Raw genomic sequence first — 17,371 nt, forward strand, 5'->3', positions numbered from 1 at the left:
GGGCGCTCTGGCTCATTGGGTGACGTATCATAATAAAAGAGGAAAACCAGCTCACACCAGCACAACCACCCATCAACCCATTTTTGAAGAGGAGCTCATGATCAGCAGGGATTAATGTGGTTAAGCCTACTGTTTCTATTTAAAGAATGTTTTGGATTGTCCACCTGGTTTCGACTGTCATATAGAATAGTCCAGTAATAACAAATTACAAATGGTGTATTAAGATGCATTCAGTCTTATTTAAATTATTGTAAACATACATTTTTATCGCCAAAGGGTGTACACAACTGACCATCACATTCCTATGTGCTTGTTGAATATCTCATTCCAGATTTAGTTGCCCTTTGCTGTTATAATAGCCTCTATTGTTATAGGAAGGCTTTCCACTAAATTTTTTGTGTGGCTGTGGGGATTTGTGATCATTCATCTACAAAGAGTATTAGTGAGGTCAGTCACTGATGCTGGGTGATGGGGTCTAGAGTGCAGTAAACATTTTGGTTTATCCCAAAGATGTTCAGTGAGGCTGAGGTCAGAGCTTTGTGCAGACCATCTCAAGCTCTTCCACTCTAACTTTGGCAAACCGTGTCTTTCTGAAGCTTGCTTTGTGCACAGAGCAATTGCCATGCTGGAACAGGTTTGGGCCTCTTAGTCCCAGTGAAGCTAAACTGTAAATCTACAGCATTCAAAGACATTCTACACAATTGCGTGCTTTCCCTTTGCGGCAACCTTGTGGGAAAATGTCCCTAAAATTGAGCATAAAGTATATATAAAGCAAAACTTCAGATTGAAATAAACTAAATATATTTATACTGAAATATTTGTGACGTGTTTGGTTCCAATGTGTTGGTTGGTAGTATTTTTTATTTTTGTGAAAAGTTTTTGTATGCTGTGCTGTCATGACAGTGGCATATTTCTAGTGGAGTTACAATAGAGTTTAATAGGACATAAGGGATAACTGCCAGGTCTTCCTCTAAACTCATAAAAACAAGCTTAGCTCGACAAGATGAGAATAGCTTCTTTTCTCATTTGCTATTTTCCAGTGATGTTCAACATCAACACTGAGAAATCCAACAGAGAAGTCGTGAAACAACAAACCATGGACGCAAAGATCCAGAATGTAATTCAGCTATTTGACAGAATTGCAAGGGTTACGGCAAAGATTCGACTTGGCTGGTTAGCTTATCTACAAGATGACAGGCAGCGGTGTTAGCATAAAGGTTGAAGCTTTGGAACTGTTTAAGGATGAGCTTGCAGATGATGAGTTGAGAAAGCTGGGAAGACTAAAGTGGTGCTCTTTAGGTACAGGATGAAGCGAAGGCCATGTACTGTTGGGGGTCACTATCAGTCAGTGGGCATTGCAGAAAACAAAGTGAAAACACACGGTGAAAGAAGTCAACTTTCATCACAGGATAAATCTTGGACACAGCTAAGGATCTCATGTTCATTATAAAGATTAAGATAGAGGTCTTTGAGGGTGGATTTTCCCTTTAAGCTTCCTTTATCCTTCTGTACAGATGCTGATTTTACTCAAGTGTGTGTCTGCTAAAGCAAACATAAAAAAGATATCTTCTCTTTTTTTTTAATCCAATGATCTCTGTGTCTGTGTAAAGCAGCTTATGTAAACAGAAGTACGAGAGCAGCATATTTGAAGACAAATAAGGGGCATCCGTAAATTCTATTCAGGGCGGAAAAAATGACAGCGGCTGAGTTTTAATACCATGCTGCTGACATCACCGGGAGAAAGACGTAGCGCGCGGATTGGACGAGGTTCCGGGCCAATGGGCGCGCACGGCGGACACGCGCAGACGGGAAGAGTTTAAAAAAGATTGGGGGAAAAGTGTGGCGTTGTGACGCTTCTCCTCATGCGGGGAAAAACGGGATAGTAACCGAGGAGCAAATCCCCCCCCCCAACAACATCAGCACCGGGCTCAACTTTTTACCACAGATATCTGGTGGCGCAGGATAACTGTTCTTCAGATTTTCCCCAGCTGACGCATTCCTCCACCACTTAGCTCGACTCCAGTAACTATTAAAAATAATAATGGCACAGCACTTCAGAAGCGGGCCAGCTTTCGGACTTTCAGCGGAGGTGAAAAGCAAGGTAGGATGCGAGTGCTCGCGCTAGCAGTGTGTACAGTGTGTGAGCGGGAGCGCGCGAGGCGCACGGGCGCTTTAAACCAGGAGGCGGCGGCTGCTTTGGCGTTCACGCGCCAGAGTGGCAAAACATTAGAGCTGTGAGTCTGTCTGCAGGATAGGCCTAGTTTATACTGAACCTCTTGGTAAAGAACAAAAAAGTGTTTCTGTACCTTAAGTGTGTGCATCTTCTTCTCTTTTTACGCATGTTGAAGCTTTTGTGGGCACACAATTAGACTAAAAGTCTTTACAATGATAGTGTCATAAGTCCACAACTCACCAAAATATGCTGATTTATTTGAAAAATTATAAAAGTCAAAATGGCTCGCTTTAGTTACGACTAGGGCTAGGTATTGAATTTATTAGCTACAGTTAAAACAGTGTGTGTGTGTGTGTGTGTGTGTGAAGTAACTCACAATCAGAAATACACTTTTCCTTGTCACTGGTCTGGTGCCATCAATAGCACTTTTTTTTTGATGCATAATTAGACCAGTGATGTATCTATAAAGCTCTGTTCTGCACTACCTCAGGTTTAATGCATATATCAGTGGTGGGTTTCTGAGACATCATTTGGATGTTTGCGAAACCTGCGTAAAAGTCATACCCGAAAATAATTGTTTACGACATGTCGGGTTCTTTCACTCTCTGTTCAGTTTTGTGTTTATTGCAGTGACAAGAGGGAGTGGAATTTGTTTGATTTTTTTTATTTGAACATATATGGAAATAATTAAAGGTTTTAAATAAAGATTAAATGTTCTCCTCAGAGCCCAACATGGTCTTGTAAAACATTTGGATGCATTGCTTTCTGTGTATCTCATTCACCTTTAAAAGGGGTAACAGGAGATTTTTGACATCATCTGCTCCGTTCCACAGAGAGAATCATTAAAGGTTCATCAGAACCCACAGAAATATACCTATTTAAGATTATTTTTATTCATTTTGTAAAACTTTAACTATCTGAAGAAACCCTTCTTCAATGCACTTTTATTTTTTTTATGGCTGGCACATCGAATAAAAGTCAAGTACAGTTACATTGCACCACATCAAAAAATGGTTTTTTTTCCACACATAAAGTCGAGTGAGTGTAGTTCCTGAAATAATACATTTATTATATAGACTACATCTGACAAACCTCACAGGCAGTACCAGCTTCACCAGTCAACACCAGCATCATTAGCCCCAAATAAGCAGAACTTACAGCATTCATTTTGAATGTGAAAGGCCAAAGGTTAAACATTTGTCACTGGACTGACATTCGTAGCTACTTTGTATAACTCACGGCTTACTCACACACATCAAATAGGCAACTGGAATCTGCTAATGGTCAAGAGGTTTACTCTAGATGCAGTGTTGTATCTTTGGTATACCATAACCTCCCGAGACCTAAACTATAATGATGAATGTATTATAATTGCTTAACATTGCTGTTCATGATAACTAAGTCTTCAAACAGGAAGAGGTTTGGGATCAGAGTAATAGCCAAGCTCACATAAGGATATTACAAGTATATATACATATAGAAGTCTGCAAATACTGTGATGAGGAACACATAGGAACACGTTCACGATACACACTGCCATATTGCCCAGCATGCTCCAGGTATTTTAACCATCATTATGACTGACCCTCTGGATGTAGGGGGTGTATCCACAGTCTCTGTGTCCATCTGAGTGACAGGCCTGTGACTTTCTGTTCCCCAAATAAGGAAGTACACAGCTCTCTCTGGGTCCACAGCCTCGGGAAAGTGGTGTATTGTAAACAGTTTGTGATTTAGGTGGAACACCACAGAGGAGCCTAGCCCAAGAAAGCAGAGATATGAAACCACAGAGAATTTTTTGCCATAAACTCAAATGAGCATTTGCTGTTTTCTTGGACCATCATTGCTTCAGAATGCCATGAAACTTGAAAACAAGTTGACAGGATTGCAGCTGAGAAAGTAATTACTCCAGCAATTTCATTCTGGGCTACCACACTTTTCATAAACACATTTATAACTTCCCTTTTTTAAGTGGAGCATGCTCCTCTGACTGATAAACAGTTAAACAGTCCTTGATTCAAGATAACCCATAACAGCATGCACACCATGTAGAAAGAGAAACACAGGAGAGAGACCGGTTTTGACTGCATTCCTCATGTCCATAGTGAGGGAGAAAAACAACAAATGAAGGCCTGAGCAGAATTCCTTGGCCGTAGACGACGGCTGTCCGTCTTGCATCCCATAAACGGACGTGGTTAGAGAGTGTAAGTGTTTCACTTTAAAAGGACAGCGGGACCTGGAGAGAGAGAGAGAGAGGGAGATGGTGGGATAGTGAGCTGATGATGGCTAGACAGCTGTGTGGGGTGTGACATAGAAAAATGGTGTGTATGTATATGAAAGAATGAAAGCCAGAAACACTATCCATGTGCTAGAGAGAGAGCGCGCGCGAGAGAGAGAGAGAGAGAGAGAGAGAGAGAGAGAGAGGTATGTTACTCCCAAGTTTGGTGTGCTGGAGTGGAAGCCAAGCAAACCCCTGCTGCTTTGAAATCAGTGTTATTGTTGGCTCTCTCTCTCTCTCTCTCTCTCTCTTTTCTCCCTCAGTTGTCAGACACAGGGAGCACAAACATTTCAGAAAAGCAGAAACACGACACAAAAATACAACAATATTTTGAGTGTGTTTATGCAGAAATGTCTTTTTTTTCAAATCCCTCCATCTCATGGCTGGTCTTTTAAGAAGCCCCTTACTTCAAAAAAATTGAGATCGTATATGGACAGACAATAGTGTTGAAATCTGTGGACATTATGGACAGAAATGTCTTGATGGGATATTATAAATTGTGCCCAATCTGAATATTATTACGGTTAAACACAATCGTGTAACTGAATTTTCATGTCCTGAAAATACAGTACTTACAGGGATTTTCGGAAGATTGGATGATGGTTCTTGAAGTCTGAAAGAACCTACACTTCGAAGTGTAACACTGATTGCTCTTGGGGAAGCTCTTGTCTATAAAATTCATCATCCTGGTCGCTGGTATGATGATTTTCTGTGTTGTTATGACTGTAATCAACTGATTATTGCTATAATTAAAGGGCTATAAATTAAACAGTGTACTAAGTCCTTAATAATAACATGCAACTAAGGCAGCTATTGAGAGACGCTGCATGCCTGTTGTCTTTTAGCAGCTAGAAATATGAATAGAAATGCTTTAAAGGTGCTACAATGACCCTTGTTTGACATTTGACCTCCAGCTTGCACAGAAGTACGACCCTCAGAAGGAGGAGGAGCTCAGGATTTGGATCCATGAGCTGACAGGGCGCAAAGTCCCAGACAACTTCATGGAAGGCCTTAAAGATGGAGTCATCCTGTGCGAGTGAGTAACAGCTGCAGTGACATAATGATCACAGATAATTAGTTTGTCTTAAGATGCTCGCAATTGCCTCAGCACACACATACCTGAAAATGTAAATGTGCTGTTGAAATGTAAACTTTAGATCTGAAAGTTTAGAACTAAAACTCAGCAGTTGAGGCTTTACAGCCCAGAAGCTCTGCAGACAAAATGCTTCATCATAACACTGATTATACATTCTCTAACAACTATGAATGATACTATATACACTAAATATTATAAATCTGTTCTTTCTCTCTCTCTCTCTCTCTCTCTCTCTCTCTTTCTTTCTGTCTGTCTGTCTTTTTCTTTCCCAGACTCATCAATGCTCTCCAGCCTGGCTCTGTGCGAAAGATCAACAACTCCACTCAGAATTGGCATCAGGTGAATATCCTTTCCCCCAAAAAAATCTCTGTGCATACTCATATGCTTTTCTATGAGCGTATAATAAATCCTGCAGAGATTATATTACACTGCATGGCTGTAAAAAAAAAAAAAAAACACTGGACCTATTCTTCCCTAAAGTCATTAGGGAAATTAAATTGAAGTCAGAGGTGAGACAAATATCTTGATGTAACTGCTGTAAAAATCTGCATCAAAGGACGCTTTGTCCATACATAACCTAATACACTCTAACCTTAAAGGACTGTATGCACTGAATTACTCTGAAAGCCATATACATTTCCATATAATGATAATTATGGTGTTAGTATATGGTATAGTTTAAAACACAATATGGCCAAAGGTTTGTGTATACCTGACCATGACATCACATCCATATGTAGGCCTTCCCCAATCTTTGCAATCGTTGCCACAAAGTTGGAAGCACACAGTTATATAGGATATCTATTTCAATTTCCGTTCACTGGAACAAAGGAGTCTAAACCTGTTCCAGCATGACAATGCCTCTGTGCACAAAGCACACAGTGAGCTCCATGGAGGCATGTTTTGCCAAAGTTGCAATGGAAAAAGGTTGTTCTACAAAGAGCCCTGACCTCAACCCTACTTAACACATTTGGGATGAACTGGATTAAAGACCAGACTTACTTATTGACCAGACTTAATTGGTGCTTGACCTCACTAATGCTCTTGTGGCTGAACGAGCACAAATCTCCACAGACATGCTCTAAAATCTAATGGAGATCCTTCTCAGAGGAGTGAAGGATATTATAATAGCAAAAGGAGGGTTGAATCTGGAATGGGATGTTCAGTATGGTCAGGGGGTGCTTACCCCCTGACCATACTGAACCCTCTACCCTCTACCCCATTTATACGAGCTGCCCTGGTTGTGATGGTTAGCTGTCCATAAACTTTTGCCCAGAGAGTATGAGATAGGATAAATGCTACAGAAGCAACTCTTATGTTGTGGACATATTCATTGGTGTGTTCCAATAGTTTTGCTGCTGCTGTTTAAGCAGATGTTCTTACAGCCAACAGCCTTTAGTTCAGCCATATATCAGGATTACACAGTCATGAGCTGTCTATAAACATCTTACCACTATGAATTTATTTATCTTTACTGGCTACTTTATCCTGGTCAGTATGGTTCCTGAGAATATTGTGGATAGTGAACCCAGAGGAAACCCACACAGCCATAGGGAGAACTGGAAGAACAACACACAGACAGTAACCCAAGTTCACCCTTTGGAGCTGTGAGGCAGTAATGCACCTTCATGCAGTATGAATACATTCTGACAATAGTTTTGGATCTGCAGTACTCAACAAGATTGGCCTTTGCAATAGTTTCACAGAAACCAGCAATATGTTCCAAGGTTTAAGAATATTTATTGTGTTCTGTGAGACTGAAAGATAATGAAGATGTTTTTGAAAACTGTAGTTACTGTAGTTTCAGCATCACACCAATGAATTCAATAAATTGCACATGAATGTAGGTCAAACCTACACAGCACAGCTTCCCAGATTGTTTTAATACAATGCAAGGCACTTCTTCAGAGGGCTGATATAAGCCGTAGGCATGCGTGATGGTTCTGTCTAATGATTTCTGATGAAATTTTAGCTAATGGCTCTCAAATAAAGCTGTCTTTAAACGCCAAGGAGATATTCTGAGACATCCCAGATGTTTTGCCTTGTAATATATTCTGTTTTTCTCTGAGTACTTTAATAGACAGTTAGTGTATTATTGTTTTCTCATCTGCTGAGAACCAGATCTGTTTCTAACACATGTTGTGTTATTTCTTCCTCCATAAAATAAAGAGGACACCACTCATTAATTCCAGATTTGAACAGAATGTGTCATGCCATTGATCTGCTCTGTATTAAAAGTGAATACTGTATGCAAAGATGGCTGTACCTTTTACATACATGCTCTTATTGTTTGCAGCTGGAAAACATAGGCAATTTTGTCCGAGCCATTCAGGATTACGGTCTGAAGCCCCATGACATCTTTGAGGCGAATGATCTGTTTGAGAACGTCAACCACACGCAGGTTCAGTGCACTCTGATCACACTAGCTGGGATAGTAAGTGAACTACTACATTTCTACATTACTACATAGATCTACTTACATTTCTGTCATATTTTCCCTCCATGTACATTGTATATTCATGCAGATCTGTTTCTTTTGAACACGCACACTATAAGCATAACATTTTTTGCATGACGATGAATTAGATCCTCTACTCCACACTCCATCATTATGCAGACATGCTTGTGGGAATAGAGTAAAGAATGAACAGTGATCTCATAGGCAGTGCTAGAGAACGCAAGTGTGTAACAAAATGTTTTCATGACCATCGCCTTTCACGTGACCCAAACAAATCCAAGCTTTTTAGTGCTCTCTGAACTGAAGGGCTTTTTGGCAGTTTTTTGGAGGCTAATAATAGCTTTATTTGTATAAGTGATTTTGTGCATGTGAGGCAGTGATTTCCTGAATCTCCTCCATTTCTGAGCTCCAAAGTTTTTTACTAATGTTTATGTGAGGTAGACAAAATAATGGAAAGACCAGACGAAAACAGATTTCACAGTAAAACTGTTTAATGAACCCTTTGGACAGACTTATAGCAAAGAAAATGTAGAAAAGAAGAAAAAAAAAATCTTGGATTCCATTATACTGTGTACATGTGTTTCTTATTATTTTCAATATCACTAGAAATGTACTCCTCAATATACTGTAAGAGAAGATATTGGGCTAAATTGGTAGTAGTGTCTCAACGGTTAAGGCTCTAGTTAAGGCGCTAATCTGTAGGTTTAGAGCAGGACCCTTAACCCTCTCTGCTCCATGGGTGTTGCATGAAGGCTGACCGTGTGCTCTGACCCCAACTTCCTAACATGCTGATATATGTGAAGAACTGAATTTCGCTATTTCTGTAAAGTATATGTAACAAATAAATGGTGCTTATTCCTAATTCCTTTTAAAGGCCCACTATCCAAAAGGCTGTTTATAGAAGTCATTTATTAATCAATAAATCTGTTTGCAAATCATTCACCATAACACATTAAGAAATGAATAATTAATTAAAGGACGAAATGGCATTTTAATCAGGCGGTAGTCAAGTAATAATGATGGAAGAAACCAGTTATTTACACCAACAAGCTTCTGTAGTAGCCAAATCGGTGTCTTTATAAACAAAACTTACATTTTTAAGTCACCTAACCCAGATTTCTCACCTTACACAGTTGGTGTAACCCTAACGTAAACAGAAATACATAAAATGTGAAGCATATGTATTGTTTAGTTTTTATATACTCGAATTTCGATGTATTTTCTGAGTATAGAGTGTTATTAATTAGGTTTGCAATTTGAGCAATGAGCTATGTGCATTTTAATAGCAACTGTAAAATAAAATACACTCGTTGTCAAATAGTAAATCTAAAAAAGATTTCTAGATTTTTTAAACCACATTCACTTCAGTTTCCTTTGCAAAACTTCAGCCAACACGCCTTTAAACGTACTGTATAAATAAATGGCACATGAAACTAACCATGGAATAAGAGGCAGAACAAATTGCGAATGTCAGAATTCATTTAAAACTGCTTTAAAAACCCAAGTGTGAGCCAAGCGGGACAGTGGCGAAGTGTACAGCCTGTGGTCAGGCAATCAGAAATTTATATTCACAGAGAATTCTTACAGATGGACAGATGGATTTTGTGACTTGTTTTCCGCCTAGCAAATAAATAAGAACGTGGCTCGTGTACTAATAGTGTCACAAAAAATGTACACAACAAAACACAATAGAGGCATATTTTTATATATGAAAATATTCATTGACAAGGCAATTGATTATCTAACAAGCGCATCATGCTTTATTCCTCTTACACCATATCAATTTGCTGACAATTATATTTATTGTTTTTATTAAAGTGCATCATGCCATATTTTCTATCCTTTTATAGTTACATGTAATGTTGTGGAATAGCTGCAAAAAGGAACTTCTCATTTGCTGTCGAGAAAGTCCATGAGTTCTTCATTTTTTTTCTGTCCTGTTATCTAGAGACTTGTTTTTCTAGTGATCTTGAAGATAGCAAAAGTTATTTTCTTTCATTTTTTGCCTTGGTAATAAAAAAGAAACGTTTTTTCCTTGATCTTGATAGCAAAAGTTATTTGCAGGGATCATGTAGCATACTACCATTGTTGTGGCCAGTGGTACACTGTCATCGAATTGGTATCATGGTGATTCTGCAGTAATTATATCTTATTTTATTTTGTTTGTCTTGAGAGATACATACCATTTAGGCGGCATCGATCAAACACCTTTCAATAACCACCGAGATTTTCCGGTACCTCAAACTGTTTGGCAATGAAACTGATATTTAAAGATCAGTATAGTGTCCATGACAGAGTTGTTGCAGATTTCTGAGTCTCCAATTCAGACGAACTAGTGACAGACCCTAATTTGGAAATTTTCTAGCGGTTATAAACACAAGCCTAGACAGAAAAATTTAACTTTACTAATCCCAAAAGGGAAATTTGGGGGGTGGGGGGGTATACAGTAGTGCAACTCCACACAGGCTCTGGATCAACCTCAGGAGCTCAGAACTGCAAGGCAAAACCTGACCTTTTGTATTAACACCTGATTAAAATAAAGATGGCCTCATTCTTCATGTACATCATATTTCCTTAATAATGCATTTTGACATAATGAGAGAAATAAGCCGTGAGCTCGGGAAACACAACTTTGTTATCTTGAGATCACAAGAAAAATATGTTGTGATCTCAAAATAACAAAATAATAAATAACTTATGGCCTTTCTGGACCTGTGGAGTCATTCCTTCAGCAGTCTTGTTTTTTTATTCTTCCTTTTAAAATTAATAAGACTAGCAGCTTGTCATTTTATAAAGTCCCCTAGATGATAAAGCTTCATGTCCTGTATCCTCTGTAGACTCTTCTAAAAACTCTGGTAGAAAGGAGACTACTCATATAAATGTTAAATATATATCTCGTGACAGACATATTAATTATGTCAGTTTATCTGTCATTATAGTTGAATTAACCTTTTAAAAAAACCCTAGACTAGAAACCCATTAAAACAAATTGTCTTATATTTTGTTATATTCAGAAAAAATGACTTAATTTAACAGTGTTCATTTTTAACAAAATCTAGAAATTACAAGGAAACTTCCTAAAAAAAAAAATCAAGCAAGTCTTGACACTGTCTTCACAATTTATTATAAAACTTGATCCCAATCTCATCAGTATTAATTTATTGACAATGCAAATTACGTAGAATTTTCTTTTCTTAGAAAATGTGTGTTGAACAAAAAAACAAAAGAAAAAGCCCTTGTTATAGATTATGGTTAGAATCCACCATATAGATGCCTGTGAACGAGCTATTAGGCTACTGTAGAAATAATGATGTATTAAATGTATTAAGGATTAAATTATTTATCAAATCAGCAGTAATGCTGAACAGGCTTACCTACAAGTAATATCATTTCAGCCCCATCTTGCACTAAAGTAATTATAGCCATACAGTATAATGTGCCTAAATATTGTGTTACAGGAGTAAACTTTAAGTAGATTTCAGGACAGCATGATATATGTACATAATGTACTTATAGCACAATTTAAAGACATTATCAAAGAATAGCTTCGTTTGTATGAGAACATTCAACAGTAGCTTCATTTCAGTGTCTTAAGGATTTCAAGGAGTTTCTTGTGGTTTTTGCAGCCAAAAAATGTCTGTAGCATTTTTTCTTTTTTTTTATTATTTTTTCCCAGTCACAGGATTCATGTTATAAACTACTGCCACATGTATAATTGCTATCTATTATAGCTGTACTCATGTTCATTGTACATGAAACACATGAATGCACGTTGTCATGATGTCACATGACATATATTGGCACAAATCTGCAAAGAATCTGTGGAAAAATTCAAAGATCCTCCAAATATCATGCTGGATTTTGCATTCATTTCTATCATAGCTAAAATCATAAAATCCTGGAGGGACTGATATATCATTCAGTGACAGTGGAGTGCCGTTTCATTTTATAATGCATATCATTAATTGATCCCCTTTTTCTGTGTACAGGCTAAATCTAAAGGTGTCCATACTAAATCTGACATCGGGGTGAAATATGCAGAGAAACAGCAGCGTAGGTTCGCCCCTGAGAAACTGAAGGAGGGGCGCAATGTTATCGGGCTTCAGGTCAGTTTCTGTGTCTTGTTTTTTTGGTCTAGTAAAACTTAATATTTTTTTTATATCCCAAAGAGTCGGGAGCCAATGGGAATATGTTGAACTACACTGATCAGCCACAACATTATGAGCACTGAGAGGTGAAGTGAATAACACTGATTATGTCCTCATCATGGCACCTGTTAGTGGGTGGGATATATTAGGCAGGAGGTGAACATTTTATCCTCAAAGTCGATGTGTTAGAAGCAGGAAAAATGGGCAAGTGTAAGGATTTGAGCAAGTTTGACAAGGGCCAAATTGTGATGGCTAGACGACTGGATCAGAGCATCTCCAAAACTGCAGCTCTTGTGGGGTGTTCCCGGTCTGCAGTGGTCAGTATCTATTAAAATTGGTCCAAGGAAGGAACAGTGGTGAACCGGCGACAGGGTCATGGGCGGCCAAAGCTCATTGATGCCCATGGGGCTGGACCGTGTGATCCAATCCAACAGACAAGCTACTGCTGCTCAAATTGCTGAAGAAGTTAATGCTGGTTCTGACAGAAAGGTGTCAGAATACACAGTGCATGACGGGTCAGGGCTGTTTTGAGAGCAAAAGGGGGAACACAATATTAGGCAGGTGGTCATAATGTTATGCCTTGTCGGAGTAATATGTTGATACAAAAAATGTTACAGTGGCTGAGAAAATGCAGGGAGTGAGCATGCAGAGCATATTTAGTTTTACTCTCATTGGTTTCTGACTTTGTGGATACCGTGTATTAACACTGATAATGATTTTGTTCTTTTCTTATTTGGACTCTTTCAGATGGGAACCAACAAGTTCGCCAGCCAAAAGGGGATGACATCATACGGTACAAGGCGTCACCTCTATGACCCCAAAGCTGGCATGGAGAATCCTATGGACCAGTCAACAATCAGTCTGCAGATGGGAACTAACAAAGGAGCCAATCAGGTGCTTATGAAGTATAACATCACTGCTTCATATTATAACTATGATCTGTTTTATTTTACATTATTGATAAATCCTTCATATGTTCATATACAGTATATGGTCAAAAATATTGGGATACCTGACTATCACACACATACAATACAGTGCTTGTTAAATATCCAATTCCAAATCCAAGGCCATTAATATGCAGTCGGTCTTCCTTTGTCTCTAATCTTCATGGAAGGCTTTCCACTAGATTTTGTGAATTTGTGCTCATTCAGAGACGAGAGCAGTAGTGAGCTTGGGTGAGGAGGCCAATCAGTGTTCCAGTTCATTTCAAAAGTGTTTAGTAGTGTTGAGGTCAGGGCTCTGTGCAGGACATTCAAGTTCTTTCATGCCAATTTTGGCAAAGCATGTCTACACTGAGCTTGCTTTGTGCACAGGGGCATTGTCATGCTGGAACTTAGTTCCAGTGAAAGGATTGTAATGCTACTGCATAAAACGGCATTCTACACAACTGTGTGTTTCTAACTGTGTTGCAATAGTTGTAGGGAAAACAAACATATTCTGATCATGTAATTGTCAGGTGTCCACAAACCTGGTCATATAGTGTACAAGCCTCAACTATTATTTACAATATTCTTATTGTTGTTCTTGCTTCTCAGTCTGGTATGACAGCACCGGGCACCAAGCGACAGATCTTTGATAAGAAGCTGGACATGGAAACCTGTGACACTTCCATCGTCTCACTGCAGATGGGTACTAACAAGGTGGCATCGCAGTCAGGCATGACTGTCTACGGGCTGCCACGTCAGGTCTACGACAAAAAGTACTGCACTTACCCCGAAGACTACATGGACAACGGCCAGGACATGCAGATTGACGGATACCAGTACTCTGACTAAGACGCCTACACACTGCCGCGTTTTTTTTTTTTTTTTATTCACTCATTTCTTGCCCACTTTTTAAAAAATGTAAACCTCATCCTGTGAGACCACGCAAACTGCATCGAAACCAGAACATTAGGTCTAATTTAAGATGGAATAAAAAAAAATATGTACGTTTGTAAGGTTTGTAATTTTATGCCACGGGCTGCCCCTGCTTCTCACTCGGAATTTTTTTTATATTTTTATTTTTTGAGTGTAGCGGCTTCCTGTCACCACTTTGCATGACATTTTGTTTTTAGCAAATGGACAAAAAACTATGCTTCGAAAAGATCTAGAAAATCTAGAATATTTATGATTCCTTATAGTTGGATATAGTTTGGTTTATCCACTATAGCTCCTGATGATCACAAGTCTGCAGACATAAAGTTTGGCTCAGAGGAAGTAATAGCAAAAGTAAAAAAGGATGATATGGTACTAACCAAGCACAGCAAAGCTGAGGACACTCACTAACATCTAAAAATTCTATCCACCTTTTATGAGAGAAGCTTTGTTGCTTAAGAGGACACCTGAGAAAACGCAGCATTATTCCAGTCAGACAACCAAACTCAAACCTGTCCTTTTTTGGTTCCTGCGATTTGCAGTCAATGTTGTGTTCTTTCTCTTTCCTTCTGTCTTTTGCACCATAAATGCATAAGAAGATGGTTCACAGATGGACATATCATTTAGCCGCGAGGCTTTAAATCAAGCTAAAATCTACAGGTGCAGTACAACATGACGTGAAGAATGTAATGTGCACCACTCCAGTATTGCATGGCTTTTGGAAGTGTGTAAAATTTGATAGATTGTTTCCATTACAGCTAATTGCTAAAACACACTCTGTGCCTTGAATAATAAATTCGTCCTGTTCACTTCTGTTCATATGCAGAAACACAACCCAGTGCCGCACAGTACAGATTAACCAGAGTTCACTTTATTAAGAAGGTTTCTATGAAGTACGTTTTGGGGAATTTTAAATGGACTTGGGTCAAGGGTTCAGAACTTAGTCATAGAGAGCCAGATTCTAGCAGTAGGTGGTGATTTCCTTGCTTAGTTATTAACTGCAAGATAAATCAGGTGCCACAGAGCAGGAAAATTGAAAAAGCTTAGTTTTATTTGTGCAAAACAGGAGTTTCCTGCAGTCTATTGACAAACATGAGAATGAAGACATCATTCCATGAACTTTCTTCAATTGAGTGTTAATACCTTTCTAAAGAATTTCGTCTTAGAATTTTGTTTAGCTGTTGGAAATCAGCACATGGAAGTGTTTATAAATGATTGCACATTGCAGCCTTCAAGATCTTAAGGCTTGTGGCTGGAAAAGTGCACAAAAAAGAGCACAAAAGTGGACCGTGGGCAGCGTCTGAGCCTGAGATGAAACTGTGCTCCATAGACATACATTGTTAAAAAAAAAAGTGTTCATTAAATGGTAAACAGTTCTATGTTTCTAAAGGGGATCCATATGGAAGCATTTTTCAAAGGGAATCCCTCAGATGTTAGAACTTTTAAGCAGCGAGTGGTAAGTGTAATAATCTGTTGGGTGAGTCTCCAGCATCAGGAGAATGTGGTGAGAATACACACTGGAGTTGTGTGAACTGGCTCTTTAACAACAAAAGAATTTTTGATTAGATGGAAGATGACATTTGGGCAGCCGGCACCCTTAAGTGAAAGATCAGGTGCAGATTGGGTTTCACTAAGGCATAGGATTGCTTAAGTGCTTATGTCCATATTAGTAAATCCCCTCCAGAGAAAGAACACAGCAACATTCTTACACATAGTTACAGAAGCGCTGCATTACTTTTCAACTTCACTTGGAATTTAACAAGCCAGTGCAAAAATGCACGGGTTTGTAATGATTTTAAATATGAGTGCATGCACTCACAGCAATGTACTCCAGTCTAGGTCATTATCGGAAGAAGGCTTGCAGACGGTAATATTAACTTTGTCCGTCAAGGCCGGACCTAAAAATACTAGAAGACTGATTGCAGCTGAAATTGGAACGTTATTATATGGATAGATTTATGACATGATATTAAAAATAGAAATGTTTTCAGAAAAGATGCTGCCAGACTTATAGAGAATTGTCTCCTAGCTAAACGGCATTGGACACTCTAAAAGCTTAACATTGCTTAATGCACCGGATTTCTCTGACACTTTAATAATTGCTGTCTAGTGTGAGAAGTATGAAGCCTTAAGTAAAAAAAATAAATCACTGAGCTGATAAAAGAATCATTTGTTAGAGAAGATGAAGAATTTGTTTTGTCTCATAAATGCTACAGCACAGTGAAATTCTTTGTTAGGAAGCTGGGGTCAGAGTACTGAGTCAACCATGATATAGCAATCTCGGAGCAGAGAGAGTTAAGGGCCTTGCGAGCTTGAATCGTTGAGCCACCAGTGAAAATTAGTGATCTGCGACAACTCTGAAGATATGTACATATCATAATAATAATTTATACCATTATTTATAATGTAAGAACGACAAATTGTACTTTTTATCCATTTATAGCTACATTTAATATCGTGGAACACCCATGAAACAAGGTCCTGTTATCAATTATGGTCTCACCATCCAATATTTTTATCTCTCTCAAAAACCATAAGACATAAAAATGCAGCTTGTGATGTTACAGAGAGCCTGAAAAGCCCTCCGTCCTGAAGACTCAAAACCTCCGGCACTTACAAAGCACTGACACTGTCTTCTCACAAGCTATTGATTTTTTTATATAGTGAACAGTCGGCTGTACAAGTAGCTATGAATGAGTTGTTTGTACAGCAACAATAACCTATTAGAAGTAGCAGATTAATATAAACACTGTTTGAGCCTGTGCCGTTGTCAGTGCTATGCTGTAATAGAAGCAGAATATTAATCAACAATTTCACAATATAAAGTACAGCGTCTCTCTTCTAGTGAAAAGACAGCATAGATAGGTGCAAACACCAGCCCTACACTTCAGTACTGGATGAATATTGCTGATTGAAGTGACTTATGACTCTTACTAAATCCTAGAGGCACGAGGCATATTTACCCCCAATATTCATTCTGTAATGACAGCTGACCTGACATTTTATTTACTCTTTATTCTGCTAGCTAGTGTGCACGCTGATAGTGTTTAAACCAGCAAGGAAATCATATGAACTGTACTGTAGTTATTGCCAGGACGAAATGCATTTCCAGATGAAAATATGAATACTTCTCTCGTGCAGCACGTGGCCGTTGGTCTTCATTCCAGTGTTTCACAGAGCCATCTTGTGGTCATGTTACAGTCTGATAGGAAGAAGCATAGCTTCCTGATGGGATTGAGACAATTCCCTATACCTAAACTACTATTATACATCTCTCTTTATTGCTTCACTACCACAATGACGTAATAACTTATTAATGTCAGAAGGTTTATTTATGCCAAGGCTTTCCAGTAAAATCACAA

General features: G+C 38.6%; 1 protein-coding gene across 1 annotated transcript; it reads left to right on the plus strand.

Annotated features, from left to right (window-relative positions):
- Positions 1-1,820: 1,820 nt before the first annotated feature.
- cnn1b (calponin 1, basic, smooth muscle, b) lies at positions 1,821-14,818 on the plus strand. Its single transcript, XM_058411974.1, has 7 exons — positions 1,821-2,101; positions 5,363-5,484; positions 5,817-5,883; positions 7,841-7,978; positions 11,992-12,108; positions 12,898-13,044; positions 13,689-14,818. Exons 1-7 carry the CDS (start codon positions 2,042-2,044, stop codon positions 13,926-13,928), a joined length of 891 nt encoding a protein of 296 aa, XP_058267957.1. The 5' UTR covers positions 1,821-2,041; the 3' UTR covers positions 13,929-14,818.
- The last annotated feature ends 2,553 nt before the right edge of the window (positions 14,819-17,371 follow it).

Source organism: Hemibagrus wyckioides, linkage group LG02 (genome assembly GCF_019097595.1).
Source record: "Hemibagrus wyckioides isolate EC202008001 linkage group LG02, SWU_Hwy_1.0, whole genome shotgun sequence".
Classification (NCBI taxonomy): Eukaryota; Metazoa; Chordata; class Actinopteri; order Siluriformes; family Bagridae; genus Hemibagrus; species Hemibagrus wyckioides.

What these genes read in the sequence shown, in the direction of transcription:
- cnn1b (XM_058411974.1), top strand. Translation starts at nt 2,042, where the DNA reads ATGGCACAGCACTTCAGAAGCGGGCCAGCTTTCGGACTTTCAGCGGAG. An exon ending in CCACTCAGAATTGGCATCAG is followed by an intron (nt 5,884 to 7,840) that starts GTGAATATCCTT and finishes TATTGTTTGCAG; the next exon opens with CTGGAAAACATAGGCAATTT. An exon ending in GCAATGTTATCGGGCTTCAG is followed by an intron (nt 12,109 to 12,897) that starts GTCAGTTTCTGT and finishes GGACTCTTTCAG; the next exon opens with ATGGGAACCAACAAGTTCGC.